This window comes from Neopelma chrysocephalum, unplaced genomic scaffold (assembly GCF_003984885.1).
Source record: "Neopelma chrysocephalum unplaced genomic scaffold, ASM398488v2 Primary Assembly neopelma1_42, whole genome shotgun sequence".
Taxonomy (NCBI): Eukaryota; Metazoa; Chordata; class Aves; order Passeriformes; family Pipridae; genus Neopelma; species Neopelma chrysocephalum.
The window spans coordinates 14,422,690-14,449,110 of NW_020897700.1; the positions used below are offsets into that span (position 1 = coordinate 14,422,690).

Consider the following 26,421-nt stretch of genomic DNA (forward strand, 5'->3'; position numbering starts at 1 on the left):
AGGATTTTTGACTAGTATAAATCTAAATAACTGGAGTTATTTATCCAGTGATGCCAAAAGAGATGTGCCAGTTTATGCCAGATAGACTTTCTTGTCAAGTGTGAATGTCTCCTGTTCCTGTAAGATACAGTCTATAAGGTCCAGAGCCTGATGGTAAAGTACCAACAGAGAGCTCTTCAGAGCATTTCTAGAAATGTTTACCCTCTTTTCTTACCTTTGGCTTTGGATTTCCTGCCACTTTGCACGTAAATGTTACTGGCATTCCCTCAAAAATTTTGTAGTGCTTCAGCTTTATCTCAAAATATGGTGACATACTGTTATCGATAGGTTCATCTCCATGTTGCACTTCATCATCTGATTCTTCCACAGGAGATCTCTCCAGCCTATATTCAATTTCACTGATCAATCTTTGCTCAAAGCTGGAGACTTTATACTCCTGTCAAACAAGAAAGGTAGATATTAGTGCCCAGCTTCAACACATTGCTCAGTAAGATGTGTTCCTAATGTTTGGGGGTTTATTTTACTGATCTTTAACAATCCATTAAGTTTTTACATATAAAAGGAAACTGTAACTTGTTGAAGAAAAACATTATAATCCATGCCTCCAATAACTTCCCTATGAAACAATCAAGACATCTGGTATGAGGCAAAAACTGTATTTCATGTTGTCTTAAGGTCTAATTTATAAGGGGAAAGAAAGTCATTGGTTGCTTTTTTCCATTTTTTAAAAAATCCTATAAGAATAAAAGTATTCTGAAGCAGTTCATAAAGACAAAAGAAACAAACTAATATTTCCTTGAGGGTACAGACAGATTTAGGGTGGATTTTGTTTCCAGATGGTCAGAAGACCATATGGTTCACATCTGCTATTTGCATAGAACTGTACTGGAGTCTGAACCAGAAGGCTAAAATTATGTTGTTTACAATTGCCTGTAAAAATGAGGAAAAAAATAAGAGAAAATGGCAACACTGGCAGTCCATGATAGTTGCCTCCCTTTACTCCTGTTGCCACGGTCCTGTTGGCCAAAAATATCACTTCTTCCTTAAAACCAAAATCTCCCATAAGAGTATTGAAGATATAGAAAGAAGAGCAGAAAGTTTCATCCAGTGTAAAACACTACCACTGGTTTGAATTTGCTATTCAGACATCAGGGAAAGTTACTGTGATATACACTCTTATTTACTTTCTTGAACTGTCTACTTTGCAATACTGAAGTACTGCTTGGAATCTTAGTGATAACAATGATAATGCCAGGATGTAAAAAAGCTCAGAAGCAGGGAAAAAACCCAAATTACTAGTCAATGCTCCTCTCAGTCAGCAGAAATTCAGACACTTTCAAATCACCTTTGGCCTTATTGTATTTAAGGCAGAATACACATCTCATGCAATCTTCTTTCACATACCCATCCTCTGTTGCTGCCTCTGGTCTGAGAATGAATGATGTGTAGTATTTCTACTGATCAGTTCCAAAACTAATCATAACCCTCAATAATGGTAAAAAACGGAAGAACAGAGAAATACCTTTGTAAACCACAGATATTTTAAAAATTTCTTTGTTCCCTGAAAGTGTACCATAAAAGTAAACCATGAAGTACATACCACAGTTAGTATCAGTGTATGTTAATGTAACAGCAGAAAGATACCAGAGCACACGATGATTGTTAAACTGCCTGCACTCACACAGTTAGGCTTCTAGAACAACTTGAACATCCTGAAGGGAGTGCAGCCCAAATCACCACAATTATTAATGTCAGGTGACCTATTGTTATTAACCAAGAAGAGTAGAAGGGAAAGGGCAAAGACAACAGAGAGAAATAAAATCAATAGACAAAAAACCAGAAAAAGGTGAAAATGTTAACCTTTTGAATATCCACAGGACTCACTACAGAAGCACCAACAGAGCGAGCTTCCTGCAAGGGTAGAAAAAAAGATCAAGAGGTAGAAAGAAGACCAAGAGATATCCATGACAGTTTCTCGGAGTTTTTATCAGGAGAATGTACTTTATGTGGCACTGTAAGCAAATGAATGCTACACATTTATGAATAGCAGCTCTGGCATCTGAACAATGGAGAACGTGTACCTGGCCTTTCAAGCAGACTTTCTGTTGTGGTTTTGGTCTGCATCCAAAAAGTGCATATTACACAAATAAAGAGAAGATGGTTTCAAGATAGTAGATGTATTTTTGCCTTGAGAGATTTAAAGGTCAGGACAGAATAGGATAAACGGAAGAGTTTAAAGCAGAAAGCAGATATTTGAGAAGTCTCAACCTTATGGAAAAACTGAGCAATAGGCATGTGATCCTCCAGTTTACTTCACTAATATATAACATATGACTTGTCTAATCAATAACCATCCTATCCTGTGTATATTTACTGTCTTGTTAAAGTTGGACTTCATTTTAGTGACAATCATAGCCTGTAAAAAAAGAAAAATTGAAAGGCATTTTTTTCTATGAAATTTTAGAGTTGTGCGGCACCTGTATAGCAGGATCTTCTTCTGGTTCCTGTATATTGAAGACAGTTGCAGCACTGTCTGCTCCCAGCAATCGACGAGCCATTTTTTCCTCATACGTTAATCTCTGAACAAAAAATAAAAAGGGGATGAGGGGGAGGGAAAAGAAGAAAGAAAAGTTAAGAACTACAAAGCAGTACACAGTAATGTTACTTAAATTAATGTTAATAAAAGAGAGCAGCAATGTTTCTAACAGAAATTTTCTACCACAGTTTGCAATGCATTTTTTTTGCATTACAAGAGGCTCTTTTGGCTTAAATAATTCTTGCCCCAACTCTGTCATTTGTTTCCATCCTCATGCCAGGAACTTGGGCAGGAATGAACAATAGGAACTGCTTAAATCAGCAGGGCCATCAAAGAGTGCATGTCAAATCATCCCAAATCTTACTCCTAGTCGTTCTGCTTGGTTTTTACATTAGAACCACAAGGCAGAAAACTCTGCCAAAATTGATAAGGAGATTCTACTCAAATATTTTGTCAAAAATGTTACAGCTTTAGAAAAAAATGTATTCTTTAAGGTTTTTAAAATTTCTATTTCTTCTTATTCTTTCATAGCTTATAAAGACAATTTACACTCAGAAGGTAAAGTGAGTTAAAAGAAAACCTTAATGTATAATTCAATTATTTCTTTATTAGCTTTCTTTCTACATTCAATACCACATTTCAGACACTTAGACACTTTCTTACAAATCAACATTTCAAAAAATGCCAGTTTATGAAAGACAAACTCATTTCATGGTGAAACACCTCATTTAAAGAGAAAAATGAATGAAGAATGGAAATTGTAAAACATTACATCTGTTTAATGCTTGCATTTTTAAAAAAGCTCATGTAATTTAATTTTTTTAAATGTCATATTGTAGCTAAACCAGCAGGCTGAAACTCATGAAAACTAGGTAGCAATGTTGGCTTGTTTACAAGTGTCTAAGAAAGTAATGAACTTTTCTTTACTTAAATTTCTTCTGCAATCACTCTGAGTGCCTACAGCCATGATTATGCCTACAGAATTCACCCAAGACAGGAATCTGCAAGGCAAAAGCCTCAAGGCCAGCACAAAACCAGAGTTTACTTAGTTCAAGATCCCACATCATCTGATCACGGTCTATGTTTTTTTACCTTGGGCCATGAGGGCATTCTCAGGACATTCCATTCATTTACCCAGGCCAAACATCTCTCTCACTTTCCAAAATAGACATTTGGCCGTAATTCTTGGCCCACCTCCTTTGAAAAAATGGGAACTAATACACTATGACAGTGATTCTGCTTAAATGCTACAGAAAACTGCCAAACCCCATGCAGTCAATGGAGAAAGGTAAGTACAGAAGCACAAGTCAGCTCCGAACATTCTCCCTACTTCACTCCATTGACCTTATTAAGAACTGAAATCCAGCAGTTGTTGACTAGATAGTCTGACTAGATTGGCTGTCTTGAACTACACCACCGTAGTTCACATCTCAGAGCTGGTAGCAAACTTAGCAAACTACTGTGCATGGTCCTGAGAAACTTAAAGCATACTTCCTTTCAGTGGCACAAAGGCATCCCAAGGTATTCAGATGCTTTTGAAAACATTTCATTGATAGCAGAGGGGTGATAGTCTCCATTTTTAATATTACTTTCCTCTTAAAAGAAATTCCTGCTTCAAAGACCATGTCTTAATAGCTGTAAAAAATTCTTAGGAAAGTTGCTTCTCATCAACTCTGAGCAGGAAGAATTTGGTATTTTATCTTTTAAGCATATCTTAAAGTGCAGAAAAATGAACAAAGATCTTTGCATCTGTGCATTTCCATTGTTTGATATGCTCATTTTACCTCATTTCTTGACTCCTCAAGCAGGTCATTAACTCTTGATAAAGTCTGTAAGTTAGTACTATAAGTTATTTCTTATTCTGTTAGTCAAAAGAAGCCCTGCAACTGCAGAATCTGATGATACCTGATTTCTACTGGGTTGTTTTTCATGATGAACTGCCTTGTTCTCCTCTGATGTCCAGTTACCACCTATTCCTTCCACTCATTGTAATGGCTGGGCACAAGGTATAATGAGGCTGGACTGAACAAGAGCTATGCATGTTCATCTACTCAGTGATGAACAGTCAAAAGAAAATGGCCTTTGAGGCTCAAAAAGTCCTTGAGATACAGACTGTGCAGGCTTCTTATGCAAATTCACCATTTTTGAGACCTTCATTGCTTTGTTAAGTCCAAACAAAGTTGTCAAACAGGAGAAGGAATGATAGACCAAAATATACACTATCAGTCCTTATGGAAATGCAGTTTTGGAAATTCAATTAAAAATAATAAATACATAAAAAGTAAAAATCTACAACTATTACATTATATGCAGCATATCTGAGAAACTCTCATGATGCCCAGTCCCATTCCCCAGGGTAATTTTGGGGGTTTTTTTACCGGTTGCCCATTGTTCAAAAGGTCTTCTTTGAATCGAAGTTTTCTCTCCAGATCCTGAATGACAGCATCTTTTGACCCTTGAATCTCTTCATCTGATGCTATCCTAGCAGTTCTGCCTGTTTTCTTGGGAAATCCCCTGCAAAACAGTACAAAAAAATTCATGAGCTTTCCTGAAATCATTGGTATTTCGTAATTTATCTGGAAACACTGCTATTAGTGAAGCAGCAACATTGTGTCTTTGAAATTAGAGCTCTGACATCTTTCTTACTATGCTGTCCCTACTAAGTCACATCACTGATTAAATGGTTAAAGACAAAGTTAAAACTATGCTTTATTTGTGCCTTGGTTAAAATATGGCTCAGGATTGCTTGGCTGTGGCTGTAAACACCACACACACAGATGAAACTCATGAGCGGTGGAGATAAAACAAAGTGAGAGGATACATGAAAGAGAAAGCATGACTAGATAAGTGGGGCTGGAAGATAAACTAGGTTCCTATGAAGTACCAGATGGATAAAGATCAGAAAGATATTAGACAAAGCATTTAATTATTAATTTCTTATATTATTTACTAATTCCTTGTTACAACTTCGCAATACACCATGCATACTTCATTTTTATTCTCCACATCTCTGTGAAAAAATACTTGTAAGGCAGCATGTAAATGTTTTTTCTGAAAGAAGAGCCTTTCACAGAGTGTAGGTTACGCTGGCAAAAAGAAAAATCATCCCTGTAAAGCAGTTTGCAGCAGCAAGGTTTCCCAATGGAATAGCAACCATTTAGCAGTTTGCATACACAGGGCTAAGCACTCCCTTACCAGCCTACAAGTTATGATTACACTTTCTGGAACTGTCACTCCCATTTTCTGAAATGATACAGGAAATTTTATTTTTCCAGACTGCACTAATATTTAACACTTCTCAGTAATGTCATGAGGGCTTTATTGCTGGAAATGCCCAACAAGGGTGGTTTCTACTGAAGATCAGTTCTTAACACAGTTGTGAAGAAACCAACATTACTATCGTATTTGAAACTTGTAGCACACCCCATTTCTCCAATGAAGTCACACATTATTGTTTAAAACACTGATACTGGTTCAATATTAGTTTATGGGGTTTTTTTACCTTCATCGAGTAAATAGGACTCAGCCCATTACATGGAAATGACTTATGTAAAATATGGAATGGTGTCAAATAAATTGACAAACTCACAAAAGCCAGAGATGGAAAAAATCAGACCAGCATGTAATTGGTAAATTTATTTCCAGTACACATCTTAATAATTTAATTACTGGTATCAAAATGTTAAACAAGAATCATATAGAGATAACAAATTTTCTTGGGTATTGTTCAGTATTATGTTTCTATAACACCGTTACAGAAACTTCATTCTTCAGCAAGTGCTTTCAATGGCGATTTTTATCATTAGCAAAAATGAAACAATACACATATGCTGTCAAAAGCTAAAAAGGAATTAAGTGAATAGATGAGAAGACAATAATTGGAAACGTTTCTGTCTAAATTCCTGAAACATTTCATATTCTGTTACTGTAAGTAAAATGTGAAAACAGTGAAGTTCTGTAAAAAGAACTGCATTTCACATAAAATGAGAGCAAAAGAGCAGACATTTGCCTAATGTCACAAAGAGACAGAGAACAACATCGCTCACCCTAGAAATACTGATCTGCTAGCTGGAGATCACCAAGTAAAATAATTTGCTCAGCTTTTGGCTGGGGATCTTCTCAGTCACAAATAACAAAGAAAGCCTCCTCCACTCTGTTTTGGGGAAGAGATCAGGAAAACTATCCCATCTACAGGGAGACAAGAGAGTGCTAAGAGGAAGGCATAAAATCTCTTCAAGAAAGATGCTTCAGTAAGTCAAGAAATTTGGGACAGTAAATGTAAAAGAAGATAAGGATGAAAAATGGACAGGAGAAGGTGGGAAGAGGGGATCAGAAGCTAATATCCTTCAAGAAGACTGGACCATCTGCTAGAAGGCTAGTAGGCTAGTGGAAAGGTGGCATCTGTTTCTTCCCTTGCAGTCTTTCCCTTCACCTTCCAGCCCTTAACCTACCTAGCCAGCACTGCCATGGAACAAAATTTCATTTCTTTTTAGAAAAGGCACACACCAAAACTCAAACAACAATAAGAACAACACCACCACCAAAAACAAACAAACAAATCAAAACAAAACAAAAAAATTCAACCAACTTCAAGACAGCAAATTTCAAATTTGGCTTCACCTTTGGCTTTACCCTGTGCCAGCTTTTAATGGAGGCATGCATCCTTCCTTGAAAATTCCAAGTGATATATTAAGAAATAGCTTTCATTTCACATTCTCAAAAATTTCATACTTGAATGATAAAGAGTTTTAGCAGAAGAGGATCTGCTTATGCTTGGGACTCAATACAGTGCAAAGGTGAAATGTAGAGTTTACTCAAATAAGTCACAACAGTGTATAAAAAGAGGGATGAGCTAAGTGCTCCAGAGTGGATTTTAAGTAACAAGTGAAAGCATTTTCTGAAGCATTATTGTTTATCTCTGAAAACAAAAACCCCTAAACAAAAAAACCCCTTTTTTAAAGGGGAAGGAGCACCAAGAGAATTGCAGGTTAGTAAGTTCAGCATCCATACTAAATGCAAGAAAATAATATTGCAGTCCATTCCTAAACAATGTAGGATAATAAGGAAATGAAAACTTAATCATATCAAACCTCATGTTTATCTCTTTGTCAGGCTGAAGAGCATGCAGATAAGCAAAAAGAAGTAGCTTTGATACACTACAGTTTATGGCTACTGAGTTAGCCTTCAGGAGCTGCAGTAAGTTCCCTAGTGAATCAAGGAAACAGAGTCCAGATGAAGTTTCTATTATATAGCTGCATAACTGTCGGAAAAAGCTATTTTGAGAGAACAATGATTTATTTTTCTATCAAACTGGAAGAATATAGTCCAATGAGGTCTTTCAAAGGTCTCTGTATACTAAGTTCATTACTTAGGATTTCAACCTTAACAATGGAAAAGTGAAATAGAAAAACATGTTTCTTAAACTGGCTGATGACACTGAACTTGCAGTGGTTGCAATTCATTTGTAGGTAACAACTGTCATTTACAATAATATTCATAATTTGTCTAAGGGTGGTCTACTGATGAATTCAGGAAAATGCTCAAAGCATGACTATCATGGAAAATTAATACTAACATATTAAGCATCTCTTGAGAATCTATAAGATTAAAACTTGGAAAATTATTTCAAAAGGGAAAGAAATATAATTTCAGAACATGTCAGCATAAGACATGAAATTTCTCTCTTTTCCTTTATTCCTTGCTGTTAGACACTATATCCAGTATTACCACTGTGCTTCGAGAAAAAATACAGCAAACTGGAAAATTTCAGAACAAAAAAAACTGTCTAAAAGCATGGCTTTTGTGACAAGCTATGTCACACACACAAACATTTTTGTTTGTTTAGTTAGGAAATTAGGAAAATGAAGATAGGCAAATCAAACACAAAACATCAGAAATCGGACAATAGCTGACATCAGAAAATAGCTGGTATTTAATAATTCTCCATGTCTATTGAGGATACTAATTGACAATAACTTGAAGAACAAGTTTAGACAAAACTATGTAGAACTCTCTCTACCCTACAACAGTGACAGTTAAACCCTGAAACATATCATGTAGGGAAGCTAAGGAATTTTGTTTAGGAACAAGGTATGCAAATATGTCAGCAATGGCCTGTGGATCCCTGGTAACTTTGAACAGGAGAGGCAGACTCCCTAACAACTTCCCAGTTCTCTAGTTAAGTGTCAGAACATCCCGAGCTTTTCACAGTCAGCATGGAAGAGTCATCCAAAACCTGGTCAAGGCAACTTGCCTGAAAAATAGATTATCTCCTCTTTATTTACATTTACAAATAAGTATCTTAACAAGGAAGTAGCTGCTTTAAAAATTTAACTATAAAAATGAGCACCAATCAAAATTTCTTCAAATGCCTTTAGAAAGCTTCTCTCTTTCCCTTTTGGGACTATTTTAAACTGGAACAAAAAAAAACCCCAAGAGGTGCATAAGGAAATGTGGATCTTCCTGCAGACCCTTTATTTCAACCCCCTTTTAAGAATCTCTTTCTCTAAATATATACACTTCAAAAACTGTACATAAATATATACATATATACATACCCCCACTGCAAGTTAGCTCTTAAGACATATGTTCTTGGGATGAATTCCAAAATGAATAGAAGGCAATGGCAACAAATAGAAGGACTTTAGTAAATCTATCCTCCAAAGCACAGATCCTTTTAGCCTGAGAGATGGTTTGCATGTCAAGACAGCCTGGCAGCAAACTTTCTTCAGCTGCTTTTGCAAATATTTTTCACCATCCTTACATGCCCTTATCTGGATGCATTTAGCTCCTAAGATTTGTGTCCTTAGTGACGCATGAGCTTTCTTTCTGTCTTCTCTCAGGGATAACATCAAACAAGAAAATCTGCCAATTGATTTATGTTATCTGTATGTTCATTCTTTCCCCGATGCAATTTGCAGATATATTGTGAGTATTAAGCTAGCAAGAGATAGCTAGAAAAGGCATATTTCAGAATGTTGACAGCATTAGTCTGAAGCACACAACCACCACCACAAATGTGCAGAAACACTAACAGCCTTGAGAATTAGGCTGCAATTCACATGGATTTTAAGCACCTCTGAAATATGTGTCACTTAAGTCAGTGAGGGGGCCTGAATACAGGCGTAGATAAAAGCACAAATGTCTAAACTCTTTTGGTTTGAAAGGGCACAGTGAAATTGCCAAAACTGTCATCTTAATTCACACAGAGATTTTTGACAGCAAGGTTTTTTGCAACCTCGGCTTGGCTCTCTTTAGTTTTGAATATTTGCCCTGACATTTGTTTAGAAGGAAGGCCAAACCAGCAGTACTTTTCATGTTTTAATTACACACAGCGCATGCTGGATGCGATTCCCTCTTTTCCTGTGTACCTTTTACAGTGTAAACAAGGGCAACAGGCTGGCTGCTGTTATCCTTCCAAGAGCAAATTCCTGTTTGCAGCCAATATGGCTCAGTTTCACAGAAATCCAAATCAATTCTCTGGTACTGAGGTAATGAACACTAACTTGATTTTTCCTTTAAAAATAAAGTCTTCCAAAAATACAGCTAATTCCTGCCCATTTCACACATTTTTTTTACTTACTGTAAGAGCAAAGTTACTACAAGCACTGTAACAGGTCACAAACCTTGAAGCTGCACAGTAAAATCAGTTTAGTCTGATCTTGTCACAGCAAAACCATGAAGACCAGGAGCTTCAGCTCTGTCCAGTAAAGTGACGTTAAATGTATCTGAATTAGGGGAAATGTCTGTGGCACAGACCTGACTAAGGATGACTTGCAGTAAATGGAACAAATGTACAAAAGTTCAATTATTTCTGCCACCCAAGGTTCTGAAACTGTAGCTGAAAAAAATAAAGAAATCATGCTTCAGTATTGGATGGGGTCAAGGCTGACATGAAAAACACATATATTTGTGAACAAGTTTGATCCTGCTTAATGATTAGATAACAAAGAGTACAACTCTCCTACAAACTGCATGACTACCTCCACGGGTTTTTTCCTCTAAAGCTTACGTTTAAAAACACATTTTTACTCATTAAAATAATAATTACTACTTTTTCATTCCCCATTCAGTTCCTTCTCCAAGCAAGTTATCCCTCTGCTGCATTCTGCACTGGTTACCATAGATACATAAACGCCATTTGCTTTTCAAAAGATGTACATGTACTTTGATATCAAGTTAAAAAAAATAATACTTATTTTGTAACCCATAATCTTATCTGAAATTCTGGTTGTTACCAGCAGCATGCTAGAACTGATGGTTAAGAAGAAATTACTAAAGCATTGGCTGCTCCTGAGTGTAGAAAAGGCTGGCACAGTCCTAATAGTCCTGAAATCTAGAGAAGAACTTTCAGAAACGTGTGAAGAAAAAGCTACACTAGACTGAGAAAAGGTAATACATCCAAAGTATTAACCTTTTCTCCAGTTGATGTAATGCAACTTGTTAAAGTCTCCACACTATCAAGAACTGTACCTGGCTTTTGTACTCATGGATGGTTTTGTGGTATTTAGATCTGTTTAAAATAAAGAAGTCTTGAAATTGAGTCCTCTGAAAAGAGAAATCTGCAGACCAAAACAAAGCAGCAAAGCAATGCTGTGAACATCCTCTCTTTTCAACAGAGAAGTATGTGTACTAATTCTCTTATTAAAGTTCACTGTCATCTTACAATATTCTTAGGTATCTGCAAATACAATTTAGAAAAAAGGAACTGGATAAAAACATCTTGAAAATTAAGACTTCCAGATGCATTGATTGTCAGGATACTGTTATTTTGGCTAATGTCTGTGTGTCTCCATGTTACATCCTTGATCTCCAGTTTTGCGCAACTTCAGCTGATTAGGTCTGGGGCACAACCTGGATTTCAAAGTTCAAGTGGAATAAACATGCATTCATCATATTTCAGAAAAGTTGACATGGGTACGTATTTTATGATAATCAGATGCATACACCTAATAAAAAGGTGTTACACTGTACAAAAACAAAGGTCCCAATATGAGCTGTTTCTTAGCACAGTCAACAAGAATTGGTCTAATATCACAGATGAACCCCTCAGGTGTTGGTGTAACAGCCAGTAGTATCCAAGCCATGGGAAAAGAAAATTTTCAAGAAAATTTAAACAAAAATGGTTTAATGGACAGGAGCAATAGCTTAAGAAAATTGGGGGTTAAGAATGAATGCAAACGCTATTATTCTCTGGAATTTTTCCAGTTACAGCAATACTTGTCTTCAGATATGTTTTCCGGAGATCCAGGAATAACTCCAGATATGACTGAATAGATACCAAAGAGAGTTGAAGTGAACTCCTCAGAAGCAAGGAAACACCATGACCTTTCGCCTCAGTTGGATGTCGGTATTCTTAATCAAGGTACTTCCTCCTACGTATCACTATTTTCACATCAATAATGCTGTAGATAACCTCAATTTTTTACAGTCATTACAGGCAACAGGAAAAGTCCAGTCTACATAGGACAGCAATATAGTTTACTCTAAAATAAAAGCTGGTATGTGTGCTGGAAGAATGCTGAAAGCTGTAAGATAAAAAGATGGAAAGTGTATTTTTTCCTCAGAGTGGTCACCATCATTGCTACTTGACTAAAGGAACATAATGGTTACTAGTATTTTTTCAATTCCATTTGAGACAGAATGCAATGGACAAGTCACAGTACATAGCTGCAAGAACAGACCAGTAGCTCTGATTCAAAGTGGGAAAAAGGGCAAATCTCTTTCTGATGTTGGTGTTCTCGTGATTCCCACAGAATCTCCTTTAAGATTTGGATTTAAGGTTCTAAAGATCATTGAGACAGCAGTTAAATTTATTGTGTAGAATGATAAAAGCATCTTATTTACATACGTTTTACAAGATACTTTAGAAATCTTGTGTTCAAACAATGCTTTCTTTTCCATTTTCCATTCCTTTTCCAGAAAGTAGTAAATCTATTTTTGCGTTATTTCACCAATTCTGTACAGTCAGATTTTTTCCTGTTTGTAACTAAGGCAATATTACTGAAGATATCTATTTTAAGAAAAGGTCTGCTTTAAGGAAAAGTGTCTGCTTTAAGGAAAAGTGTCTACTTTAAGGAACATCCTTAATTTTTAATGTTGTTTTCAAAAGGATATATGTATAGCTGACAATACATGTTTTTTATACTTAGAAAGAGATTCCATTTCTCCAGATTGGATAATTCTACACATTTCTGTAGCAGGTTTTATACTTTTATTATATAAACATTCACTAAATAGAATCATAGAATCAGCTGGGTTGGAAAGGACCTCTGAGATCATCAAGTCCAACCCTTGATGCAACACTGATGTGGTTACTAGACCATGGTACTAAGTGCCACATCCCGTCTCATCTTAAAAAACTCCAGGGATGGAAAATCCACCACCACCCTGGGCATCCCATTCCAATGCCTGATTACCCTCTCTGTAAAGAATTTCTTCCTAATATTCAACCTAAACCTCCCAGGGCAGAGCTTAGGATCATGACCTCTTGTCCTACAGCTGGTTGCCTGGGAGAAGAGACCAACCCCCACCTGGCTACAACCTCTTTTCGGGGAGTTGTACAGAGTGATGAGATCTCCCCGAGCCTCCTCTTCTCCAGGTTAAACAACCCCAGCTCCCTCAGCCTCTCCTTCACCAGCCTTGTTGCTCTTCTCTGGACCTGCTCCAACACCTCGACATCCTTCCTGAACTGAGGGCCCGAGAACTGGACACAGTACTCAAGGTGTGGCCTCACCAGCGCTGAGTACAGGGGAATAGTCACCAATCCTTTTCATGGGATTATTTTTGCTCTCACAAATGCTCACATAAACCTACAGTGTATGTGCTTACCTAGAATTTTTAAGTATGCTTATTTCTGTTCTTTCACATGTAATTTGTTGGGGTTTTTCTATGAACAGTAAAGACCAGATTCTAGCTTCTACAGACTTAACTGTAAACGAAACCCCCCAATCCCATGTTTCTGTCACATTAACTCTGCTCCCTGAAAGTCTTTTGTAACCAAAAACTAACCTGAGTTAGTTTTCTTTAGTCAAAGAAGGAAAGAACTGAGATTTTTAAGAACAGTATCCAACAAACTTACTTCAGACAAGTTTTACCTCAGAAATAACTGACAAGTGCTCACAATTCCCTTTAAGTTCTTAATTAGCTATGCAGTTCTACCAGCACTTTTCTTTTGTTTAATAATACTATGCTCTGACTAGATACAGAATCTACCAACTCTACTCCATTAATGAAAAAAAGGTTATTCCCAAAGCAAGCTTGTTCAGCTAAGACCACCATAGTCACAGCTTGAAAATGCTGGTCACTACAAAGTGTCTAGAGCTTACTGGAAAATAGAGATGTAATTTATTCAACGGAAACATTCGCTATAAAATTGTTGCAAATAAATGCTTAGAATATTTAAAGGTGAATTACTAGGTACTAATGGCACAAAGCTGCTTTCCATTGTTTCAGATGTCCAATAAAATGTAGTAAATTCACAAGTAGTTATTCTGATAACACAAGCAAGGCTGTAAGACCATGTGCTGTTGAAAAAACGCACAAAAACCCCATCCCAAACAAATAAATAAGCCCCAGTGCAATGTTTCCAAATCTATCCAAATTTAACTGGAAAGAATATTTATTCATTGAGTCAAATTGTTTCAGCAAATGCTGTCACTTCACAGAGTTTCAGGGTCCAAACCCAAGGAAAATGTCAACACTCAGCTGAACCATTAGCATGGTGTTTATTGTTCATGGGCTCACAGACAGAGTACAGGTATTGAAGAGAGAGTTAGAAATGTTTTCTTAGAATCATGGAACATCCTGGGTTGGAAGGGACTGATTAGGATTGATGCCTATCAAGTACTGATTCTGAGGAGCAGATCTGTAGTTGTACCAAGATCTAGTAATGAAAAAAGCATTGAAGTTAAATGGCTTGACTAGGATTTCAGATGCTAAAGAAAAATTTGAATGCTCCGATTTATTTCTTGCACCCAGTCTGTACAGCACACTGTCAGGAAACACTATCACCATCTCAATCAATAGATATTGGAGATCATGGCATGCTTATTGAGATGGCAGGCTGAGGTTATAGAATACTGTGAGAGGCTCAGAAACTATGTCTGAGAAAGATAAATGTGCTAAAGAGGATTTGTGAGGATGGAGCAAAAGAAAAGGAAAAAGAAACAAAAAGTGACAGTGGCCAAAAAAAGAACTGAGACTATAGCACAAAGCAGAAGAGAGCTGTGGGGTAAATGGATTGCTCAGAAGTGGTATGAGAAGTATGGGAAACAGAATTATTTACTCAGCAAGACACACCAGACATTAGTAACATACAGAGTAACATGAAAAAGAAGCCAGGGAAAAATTGGCATCAAAGATACATAGCAATAGATTATGGCTTCTTTTGCATCACACAGTACATCTTTTACCTTGTTTTAATGTTATAATTCAGATGACAAATGCCCACTATGTGTATATATACATACACATGAATTATATGCACATACATTCAGTATAGTTAACACGATCCAGCTCCCATCTGGACTATATTTCCTGAGGGAATGCAAACCAAACAGCCAACTACCTCATCCTCAGCTCAGACCCTGAGGCTGCTGCCTTTTTGGGGTAGGGGAGGGGGGAATGTGGATAGATACACCATCATGTGCACACCCAGACTGGCTGCTGTGCTTGTGGAAGTGACTGGCATGAGAAAGGGGGAAGCATCCTTACAGGCTTGTCCCTCTGAACAAAAGTACAGCTAATGTTTCAAGTGAGAACATGTATGTATAAGTGCAGCATAACAGGGAAAGAGGGACACAGCAGAGGCTCAAGCTTCTACTGTCAACCTCACAGCGCACAGAAGGGAACTCAAAAGAGAATCCAGTCCTTGTCAGAACTGTATAGCTAGACTAGAGCCCTTCCTGGAAAATCAGGCAGGCTTTTGTGGGCTGTGCCTACCGATCAAGCTGCCAGTAAATAAATCATGCAACTTTTAGTGGTCAGTATCAAAAGAGAAACTCAGCCAGAGCAAAGGACACAGAAAGACAGAAAATCTCAACTATTATGAGTGCAAGGGCAAACTGTACTATTTATTAATTTTTCTCCTAAATCTGTTTTATGGCCAGACTCTATAATGAGCTGTATGACAGAATTCAAGATAAAGAAATGCTTTTGAAAGCATATACATATTTTATTAATTTGATATCTCTCTGCTTTCTTCCTTCTCTTAATATCTTGGATAGAAATAACAGAAGTTCCCACTGCAACAGTATGTAGCTGAGCAGGTCACCTAGATACTGTAGATATGTTTAGACAAACTTCTAGACAAAGTTATAAATAAGCCTTGGATACAGCTATTCTCATTTTTGTTCTTCAGCATGTCTCTTTGTTCTCTAAGGATGGAATGAGAGTCTAGTGCCAGTGGAAAGACAAACTGATCTATGATGGGAGCTGACATGCTCCAAAATACTATTTTGGCCTTTAGAGAAGACAAAAGGGGAAAATAAGTATGCAGAGTTGTTCGGAGAAGGGATTCTGTTTGTTTTTATGCACTGCTTTTCTAAATCCCCTCCTAAACATTTTCCCAAACTTCCTCAGAACAAAATCTCTAGCCAAAAGCTAAACAAAGTTATGACCACTTTGTTATCAGTTTTATACTTTAATACCTTATACTTTCAGTATCACAAAGCTATTGGGACTTCTGAAAGATACTATCTTTACTTGATATTTCTCTACCTGCAGATGTAATAGGAACATAAACTGCATATAGCATTGCATATGTGAAGAACTGGGTCATGAGAAGGGTTTTCTAGGATCTCCTTCCACCACCCTGGACATGCAGAGCCTTTTGCTGCTCCTTTCATATTTTCTACAACTCCAATTTAAAGTTTTAGCTTCTCATCTTCTGTGTTCCTACTGTAGGGCTCTTTCAGAATCTCACTTCTGTGAGGGTTAAAAAACTACTTCACATCTCTAGCACAGAGGCATTTGTAATTTGTTCACTCATCTCTCCCTCTCAGATAGCAGCTAACAGCCAAGGACCCTAGAAAAATATAAATTAAGCAAGCACAATAATCTTCATTACAATCTTCAGTACAGTCAAAGAGCTCATCAGCTGATACTTACGGAGGCGTCACTCCTTTCGGGAGGCCTAATGCGTTGACAGAAATGGGTGGCGGCTGGGATGGCAGCATGGAGCTGAGAAAAGCTGCTGGAGACTGGCCGGAATTGGGAAATCTAGGAGTTGGAGACAGGCTGTGGGAAGGTGAAGAAAGTGAAGGAAGAGGAGGGGGTGGAGGAGGTGGAAGTGGAAAGGAATCACACACCGGATATGTTGCAGTTGGACTAAAGACAGGTGGAGGAGGGGGTGGGGGGGATGGAGAAGAAGGAGACCAGGGATACTCCCCTTCTGGAGCAAACTGCTGAGAGAAGGGAGGAACAGGCACTCTGCCAAACTGTTTCTGAGAAGCAGTAGGAGACATAGGAGAAGGAAGACTGGATGTAGATGATCCTGAAGATGGAGTCACATAACCTGAAGCAGGGCTGATGTTCTGAGCAGCGATAAACTGCTTAGGCCGAGCATAGTTAAAGGAGCCAGAAGACTGCATTGTAGGGGAAGTATGAGAGTTAAGAATACTCATTGGCACAGGAGAGGTGACAAACTGGCTGGGCTCAAGCTCCTGGAAGGAGGGGGGAGGAGGAAAGGAAGGAGAAGAGGGAGAGTGCTGCTGATGGTCAGGTTGCTGGTGGTGACGATACCACTGGCCACTTTCTTGCTCCAGACGAATTTGGTTCTGTAGCTGCTGTATTTTTTTGGGGCCCCTGTGGGAAGGAAAAATAGACAAAAAGATGATCAGACATGCAGTGCTGATTGGGGAGGAGATAGAAAATCCGCTGATCCATGGTACAGGAAAATCGAAAGAGTGAAAGTTCAAAGTGTTTACATGTGTTGAATAACCCTATTTCTTCAGAGCTAAAACATTGCTACAAAAGTCCATTTTTTTCCTCAAGATGGAGGAAAAAGTGTGTGAATAATAGAATTTAACAGAACCTTTGAAGACATATGTGATATTTTAAAGAATCAATCCAGATAATAGAATTAAAGGTAAAAATACTGAAATTCTTAACAAGGTTTCTTTTTGTTTCTTGAGTATTTCATTCAATGGCCCTGTTTCAATAATAAGGCTGAAATATTTACCCAGTGACAACTTCAGCCATGATTTCTGCTGTAGCCTCTGTGGGCCAATCAGACAGACCTAATTAGGGACATACTTTTAACGAAGTACTTGGAGACAAGGGACCAACTTCTGTGTTAGAACCATCCATGTATCTGTAAATGAGCAAAAACTTCTGAGAAACATCTGTGACCTAAGGAAGTGATAAACTGAGTGTCTTCATGTCTCTAGTCCCACTTTTTTTCCCAGGCTTTATTTTCAACTGAAGGTCCTGAGATGTATCTTAGTAGATACTCAATATAGTTCTGATGAATTGCTAATTGCAGTACTATTGGCTCAAATGGAAATAAGAATTACATTAAGAAATGCCCATATTTACTAGAAGAAGAATAGAGACTAAAAAGACTAATATGCAGGAGCACTTAAAACTGTTAAGTAAAAATAAAAAAGAAAAAGAAAAAACCAAAATGTTGAGCAGTGAAGCAAACCAGATCATGCACTGTTTTTTAGTTTGTTTGTTTGTTTGTTTTTTGTCCATGATACAGTTGTTTGAATGACATTAAGCTCAAAATTAACTGTGTGGTCTATCATCTGAAAATACATCAAGACTGACTTGCTTAAAAATTGTCATCTTCCAGCTGGAAATCATAACTTTATCTCAATACTCCACATGTCTACAAAATTTCAGCGTATGCACATATACCTTTTCTGTGTATTTAATATATAAATACTTTATTATATACAAGTGTGTCATTGTTTATGTATAATTTAGGTCATTTACGCAGAAATTTTAGGAGCAGTCTTAATGCAAGGCATATGAATGTATGACTGGCACAACAATATACTTTTGTTGGTAGCAACAAAATTAGAAATGGTAATAACATCATATTTTCCACTTGAAGATTAATTTTGATATTCCAACCATCTACGTTTCCCAGAAAATGTTTTCTGACAATAATTCTGCTTATGATCTCATGCCAAGGGGGGTTGCTTAGATAAGAAAAAGGGGAGAAAGATTGTTTAGGGCAGAAAAATGAAAAATCAGTTATTTACATTTAACAGTTGCCTTTTTTGTTGTTGTAAAGATGGCTCAATTCTAGCAACATCTCACCAACAATATATATTTCAGCACTTAAAAGGAGATGACATTTTTCTTTTTAATTAGATCAGGAACAGGAACATCTACATACTGTGGTTCACTAGTAGATCTTACAGTTCATTTTTTAATGCTGATAATAGAGACTCTAAATCCTTATCAGTTCACCTTTTCACTCCACAGGACACAGGCAAAAACTTCTTCTTCTTTTTTTGCTTAATTACATAAAAGTTTCCTTTCTCTAAATAGGTTAAAACAACAAAATTTTAGTTTCCATCATTATTCAAATTTCTTTGTTGATGACAGAAGCACTTCAGGTCAACTCTGCCTGGACAGAGAAAGTCCTGTAAGATTACTACTTTCATCTTCTACTTAAGATATTTTCTGTATCTTTAGTCTAAATACCTGAAAACCTACCGTCTAATACCTCTAAAATTACTTACAAATAATACTTATCTTATTTTCCATCATAATAACTCTCATTTTTTTTCTTATGTATTACAGAGAGACTAAGATTAAAAAAAAAGAAAAAAGGGGGAATTTAGCATTGTAAATGGTGTGTTGAATATAGAAGAAACTTAGCTGTCTCCAGCACTCCTATGTTTATCCAACATGTGCTGAAAGCAAGTCAGAGTGTCATGTCTTGAGACCTTTTTATTTTCATTTGGCAAATCACATGGCGATGCACCCGGCCAACAGCATAACACAAATGCCCATCTATGGCCCTGTCAATGGTACTACTACGGCCCTGCCACTGCACTGCTGCTGCACCCAGCCGGGCAGCAGTAGAGACCAGAGTCAGGGTGTGTCCATGAAAGGTTGGCAGGCAAACGTGAGGTTGCTCTGCTCTCACAGTAAGCTTGACTTGAGACCACAGGAATATACATGCCTGTAAATCAGGGTTTATGAGCCCAGTACAGTAGTAATTCCAGTTGAATAGCTTTTGATCAGCTTAGGGTCCAGACAAAGCAAGTGCACCTCTTCTTGAAATATAACATGGAAGCATAATCATTATCACATCAGTCCATGTGGCAAAAAAACACAAAGACCTTAGAGCAAAGTTTCATGCCAGTTGTAAAAGTGCACAATCCTTGTCTGCAAAGGAATGTTCTCTACCTCAGACCTATTCTTTTAACATCAGACACTGCCCTATACTTATTATTTTCTTGAGCACATGTATCCTATGGATGTGCCATTATGAAAAAGAAAAAAAGTACGAAAGAATATCAACTCACAAGTGTTCCTTTGGAATGACAATGACGGCAGTGGAAGCTCTACACAAGTAGGTCCCTGAAAGATAACACTGCTGCAACAAAAATATTGAAAGCCCAGCAGTCAAAATTATGCAGGGGAATCAGCTTGCTATGTTGCTCTCATCAGTAGAGAACAAAGAAGAGAATTAAAAAGAGTGCAGTTTTTTGATGAGATTACAAGAAAAACTAGTTTGATTGTAATTACATCCTCTTTCCAATTAGCTGAAATATGTTTTGTAATCCCAGTATTTTAAAGAGCACAGGGAAGACATTAAGATTTTTTTAAACAATAGAGAATAAACTTTTTTCTCATGTGGAGTTTTTTGTTTTGCCAAATAATTAATCATAACAATATAAGAATGAACATTTAAAAGTAATTTTTTAGAAAATTTAATTAATAAACAGTAAAGGTAATTTTAAAAAAAATCATCACTAGGGCAAAGTGAATATTGAGAAATTTCAGGAACCAAAAAACACATCTAATAGTACATAAATATTTTCAAAACTTCTGCTTCAATATTTGATTTTTTTCCAATACCGGATATTCTTAACCAAGATATTTATATACATTTTCAAATGTTCTAATAGGTATGCTAAAATAGTTAAAAAATGCAAACAGTAAAGCAGTAATATTTTAATGAAAGCAGACATTAGTTACTACAGAAGTGAGGTTTCTGCCACACGTTGACTGTAAGAACAGCTTCAGGCACAGGTTTGGTTCTGGGCACTCAGAAACTGCTTAGTAAGGTGGTGACTTTCAGAGCTAAATGCTAGCAAGAATCATTTGAAAATAGATGTTGAAAGGGAAGACTAGAGGCATGAGACATTCGGTTTCTTAGTGGGCAACTACGTGTGCCAATACATACAGCATAGTTTAATAGTTACTCAAGAATTCATATACTAAGGCATGCACTTGGTTTAAATTATAACAGGCTGTTTTATCTTTTTATCCCATTTTCATAATGCTTTTTCATCCTGATACCTTCTTTGTATCACATTGTTTTGAAAACTGATAGAGCAGTCCGTGACTTCGAGGAGTAGATTGGTAACAACCACCATCAAGAACTGTAACTCCAAATGCGTGGACACAGTGGAATGGAAGAGGGCACATAGGTAGATGGTTGTACCTCTCTCAAAGTCTCGATAGGAAATGGCTACTGGATTGCAGAGGACAGTACAGCAGATGGTGATTTGGGGGATGCAATTAATCCTTCATACTTAAGTTCTCTGCCAGGCTTATTTACATGGTCCCAGTATTAGGATACGTACCAGCTTTACTTCTATCTTATATCTCTGGGTTTCTGAAGAGCATAAAAAATTATTTAGAGGAACAATGTCCCTCTTCCGGGAGGCACCCTACCACTTGCAGTTTAATCATCAACTCCGTGTACCTTTTAAACACCCAAGTTCATATAGAAGTCCTTCTATCCAGACTACCTCTCTTGAGAGGCAAAGTTCTCCAAAGGTAGGGAAATGCTATTCAAGCCTTGAAAGAATCTTGGTACACAGAATGAACCCTATTGAGGTAGTGTCTACCACAAAGTATGCAAGTACATTGAAATTTAGTTAGAGTTTTACAACACAATGTACAAAGTAAATTGAAATAAATGACTGCAAGTAAAGAACCAAGATTAAGTGTTTTTTTCTGTGTAATAACTTTTGGAAATTCCTGATTTTGTCCCTCATGATCTTAAAAAAAGAAAAGGAGCAAATGGAAAGCAGTCAAAGAAAAGCAATTTTTGTCTGAAAGACTCATATTTATCTCAGCTATGGAAGAATAATGAGCTCACTTCTGTCTCAAGTTATTCCCGGGCAAAAGCAGACTGGTCTCTCCACAATACCAGTGACCTGCCCTTTGAGAAACAGATGGTGCAGTTTTACAGCAGTATACAAAATATACCTCTGAAATGAAAATACAGGAATATTTTAAATAAAAAATAATCAGAATTAAGCACAACTTTAAAAGCTTGAGCTAATTTTCTAAATTGAAATTGTATTTTTATTTTGGGGTAACAACTACTCGCCTCCATGAAATCTACCTTCCAATAAAGATCTAGCTTCTAACTCACTGCTACTGCTTTGAGTAGCTCGTGCAGAATCATGCCAGAGCTCTACCAAAAAGGAAATAGTCACCATCATGCTGTATTAAAAGGCAAGGGCTGTTCTCATTGACTTCCATGTCAGCAAGTATCTATGTAGAGATGTATTTTTTTATATGTGTACATTTAGGTATATTTATACCTATACTTAGTCATTTATATAATAAAATCAAGGATGAAATTTTTTCAAAATTTATTAATTTATTAAAATTTGAATGTATCACATATATCTCTTTAGGTCCTTGGCAGCCCAACTGGATAGATGGTAGGCAGAGAAGGAATGGAGAACTAGAAGCGGTGGGAGCTTCAGAGCTGCTGAGCTTTCATCACTGGATAAGATTCATATTGCTTCTGCATCTGTGGCTCCTAGGCAGCTGGCAGGGCAGACTTGCCAGGTAGCTGTTAAGGTAGCTCTTAAAGACACTATTTAATTTGCTTTCTACAACCACAACATTTTTATTTTACTGATGTACATGGTACTGTTGAAAATTAGTAATTTTCTAAAGTACTTCTGACAGTTACTATTCATGAAACTAAAAAGTATGTTCCACCTTATCCAGAATCTGACAGTAATCACCAATACCTGGAATTCTACTCTTGACAAAATTCCTAATATAATGTAAGGTTTTCCACCAGACTTATCAATGATTGAGAGTTGTTAAAATGAAAAAAAAACCAATCCTAACTTTATCTAACAGTGTACAGAAAATAAATACTCAGAATACAAAAGTAATTCCAACTAAACTGTCAACTGAAGGAACACTTGCTCATTTTTAGAAATGTTGAAAACCTACAGATATGTCAAGGCAAGAAGGTGAAGTAAAGGGAGAACAGTTGCCTTTTTAACAAAAACTGCAATGTATTCAACACACAGACAGCCTTCAGGCTGTATCTATACAAATACATTTACTTAAGCATTAGATTTCCTGTTGCTGAACAATCACTTATATTGTGAGGAAAAAAATGTGGACTGTTTTAAATGCTATAAGGGTTCAGATTTATGTAAGACTGGAATTACCAGTTAAAATAAAAATGGGGGGGAAGGGAGATGTGGAGGGGATAGAACGGAGGGAATGACAACAACAACACACAAACCCCAGCATCAGTTTAGGTTCTACCCCCAAAATATTCATAGGTATGTTTTGTCTATACTAACAGATTACAGGGAGGGTGCAGATTGTTACTACAATTTAAACCTCATGCTGAATAACTGGAGAGCTATAACTAGGAACAATCTCCACCAGCTGCAATATTTTAACATTTTTATTATTTTCCCTTTGAAGTGTAACAATTTGAAAATGCAGATTCACAACAAATAACATTTTCCATATTTCAGGTTAACGGACAGGAGCATTTATAATCAATTTCACCGTAACCTAACACACTTTCAGGAAAAGCAGTATGGTGCAAGAGCTAAGACAGGGACTGTGTTATGAGCACACTGTGAAACTAAGCTTAACTTTTCATCTGAGAAACTTCATACACACTGCATGCAAAACCATCTCCATTGTTTCTGAACTCTCTTGTAAGGAAGTCCTGCTGTAATTTGGCTGTTAAAAACTTTTCTATCTATCCTAAAAAGTGGCAGTTGTAGCTGTGCCCATTTTCCACTATGGTTTGATTATCTGTCAAAGGCATCGAGGTAATTTCTGCACTAAGGAAACAAACAGTAGAGATAGTGCCAGTATTCAGCAAACACAAGCAGTTCTTTTGAAGGCAGGAACCATTTTTCACCCCTCAATACCAACGCAGGGACATTTTTCAAAACATGCACCAGTGAGATAACACATTTAGCACACATTTAGCTTGGGTACAGAAAGAGAGGAAATTGTGCTGTTATGCACATTCATTGTTCCCAAAAGTCATAAAGATACAACACAGCTTTAGTAAAAAGGCCAAACTTCATATCTCTGGTAAGGTTAGATCATAAGAATTAGTCTGGTAGTCAAAAATCTGTCTGGGTTGGAAATTCAGTAGTGTTGCATGACTAGTGCACAGACTATCCAGCGATAGACATAACAGTTAAAAAATTACACAGGTAAAAAGTTTTGCTGATACAGGAAGCAAAAAGCACTATGTTATTAAGAGGTAAACTGTAACAAGGCATTAATAACAACACAGCTTTCAATTTGCAGCTGAATTGGCCCAAAGTGTAGGAAACCGTTACTCAGAATGCAGGAATGAACTAGCCTGCAAACGGAAAAATAGGTCTTCTGCCTCTGCTCATGCTATACTATGTGGAAGGTTATGTTTTGTGCTGATTGGTATATATTCAAAGAAAATATGGAAAGAAAAAATATATATCAAAGCATGAAAAACTGTACTAGCCTAAAACCAGAAGTGAAGAAAAAGATGTAGTGCAATACAGTTTCTCAGAACTGCCACCGGAAAAACATATGCACAGTTGTCTTTTTTATTTACATACGTGCTTTAAATTTAATGTATTTGATTAATACAATGCTCACATTTCATCTACCACCGACCAACAAAGTTAGGAAACTTGCTTACTTTTATGCCTACTCATCAACTACTACAGTGGACCTTCGTGCTTTCAACATTAACATTCCAGTATCTGTCAGGTGTCTGTTCTTTGGGTTACACATAAAGATGACTGCTTTGTACTATTGAAATAGATACTTTTGTAAGGAAGAATGGACATCATATTAAAAAAAAAAATAGAGTAGCTACTGGATGCCCTGACATTAAAGAGAGCAGATAATTGCTCTCAGTGTGTTTTTAGAAAAATTAAAATTTCAACTATGTTTTAAAAATATTATAAGAAATTAAGGTAGCTTTAGAGACTAAATTCTAGGTCCTTTTACCAGCTATTCTGTATTCACAAATACTTCTGACAGTTGAGCAGGTCACTGGCCCGTGTAAATCTGAGATATTACCAGCTGACACATCAGTAGTCTGTTACTGAAACTCCTGGAGGTATTCTATTCTTAAACTACCATATGAAAAAGAACCACAGAAAAGTAAATAAATACATAATATTCATAGGAACTACTTATATACTTCTGAGATTCTCCTACTACAACAATATGAAAGACTTACTTTAGTTGTCGGCCCCTCCCGAATGCCATAAAGGCTTAGTGTTATACCATTCTTGCTGAAGTCCTTCTGTATATACAAAAATAACCCCCCCAACAACATACACTAACTTTGACGGAAGGAGGAGAAGCACCAGGAGGTAAGAGCAACTGCTAAAGACAGTAATAATCTTTCAGCCAGGTTCTCAGGAGCTGAAAATAACATTACAGCATTGCTCACTGCTTTTGTGACATTTATTCAACCAACGTAATCCTAAGACAACTATGTCTTAGGCCTGATCTAGTGCAGGATGCAATATTCCTGTCATGCAGTCCAGGTAGGTAATCATAATCAAAGTTATGGCAGTGTGGCAGATGTACCTTACGTCAGCTATTGCATTTAGAAGACCTAAAAGAAATTTTTATAGACTTGGCTATAACAGGAGACATAACTTTATCTGTGCATGTAGACTGAAAAAAATCTTTTTTTTAAATTGTATTTTTTCTTATCAGCAACTCACATGAATTTCAGTGATAGCTGCCTAATGAATACTTTTGTGACATATTTTGTATCAAGATGAAGATCTCTATTCATCTTGTTGGGCGAATTTTGAAAGTAAAATAATTTATAGGGCACTGTCACTGGTTATCTAGCCAGACATAGTTCAGAAATGTGAGTTTGGGGGTTAGATTTTTTTGTTTGTTTATTTTTAAAAGGCTTCTTCCCCAAAATTTAAAGAGTCAAGAAAAATGATGACACACAAAATGTTGCTAAAGCACCCTCAGATATGAAGAGCTACTGCTTATTACAAGGGCATGATAAACATAAATATAATGAAGATGACTTAGGCAAACCCTAAGGACCAAGTAGATCTGCAGCCTTACTCCATGACTGTATTCTGCACTGCACTGTAATTACCCCATTGCTTGGTTAAAACAAGAAAAAATTAAAACCTATCAGCAGAATTACTAGGCAAAGACAAAATCTATCTACACTACTCAGATGTCACTGCAGTCAAAACACCTTTTTAAATAGTCAGAGTATGTTATGCTCCTAAACAGATTGAACAGACCTGACCAGAACAAATAACATTCCCTATAATCACAAAGAGAAACACTATATACTGAAATTACACAAGTTTGGATGCAGACACAGAACCCGAATTAGCTTCTTGTGATGGCAACACATCATTTTAAATAGAATTTCCTTGGTAAATAGATGTAGCGATTTACAAGAAGAATTTAAT

General features: G+C 36.8%; 1 protein-coding gene across 7 annotated transcripts in view; it reads right to left on the reverse strand.

Annotated features, from left to right (window-relative positions):
• PALLD (palladin, cytoskeletal associated protein) overlaps window positions 1-26,421 on the reverse strand; it is a 203,301-nt gene that overhangs the window by 20,116 nt on the left and 156,764 nt on the right. For 4 of the 7 annotated variants that reach the window (XM_027676755.1, XM_027676752.1, XM_027676753.1 and 1 more), the window contains 5 exons: window positions 16,646-17,341; window positions 4,915-5,050; window positions 2,478-2,579; window positions 1,861-1,911; window positions 215-436 (listed from right to left, as the gene is read on the reverse strand). In XM_027676755.1, the coding sequence (XP_027532556.1) occupies window positions 215-436; window positions 1,861-1,911; window positions 2,478-2,579; window positions 4,915-5,050; window positions 16,646-17,341 (1,207 nt within the window). The remainder of the gene's footprint in view (window positions 1-214; window positions 437-1,860; window positions 1,912-2,477; window positions 2,580-4,914; window positions 5,051-16,645; window positions 17,342-26,421) is intronic. The other 3 variants (XM_027676756.1, XM_027676754.1, XM_027676758.1) reach the window with 3 other exon arrangements.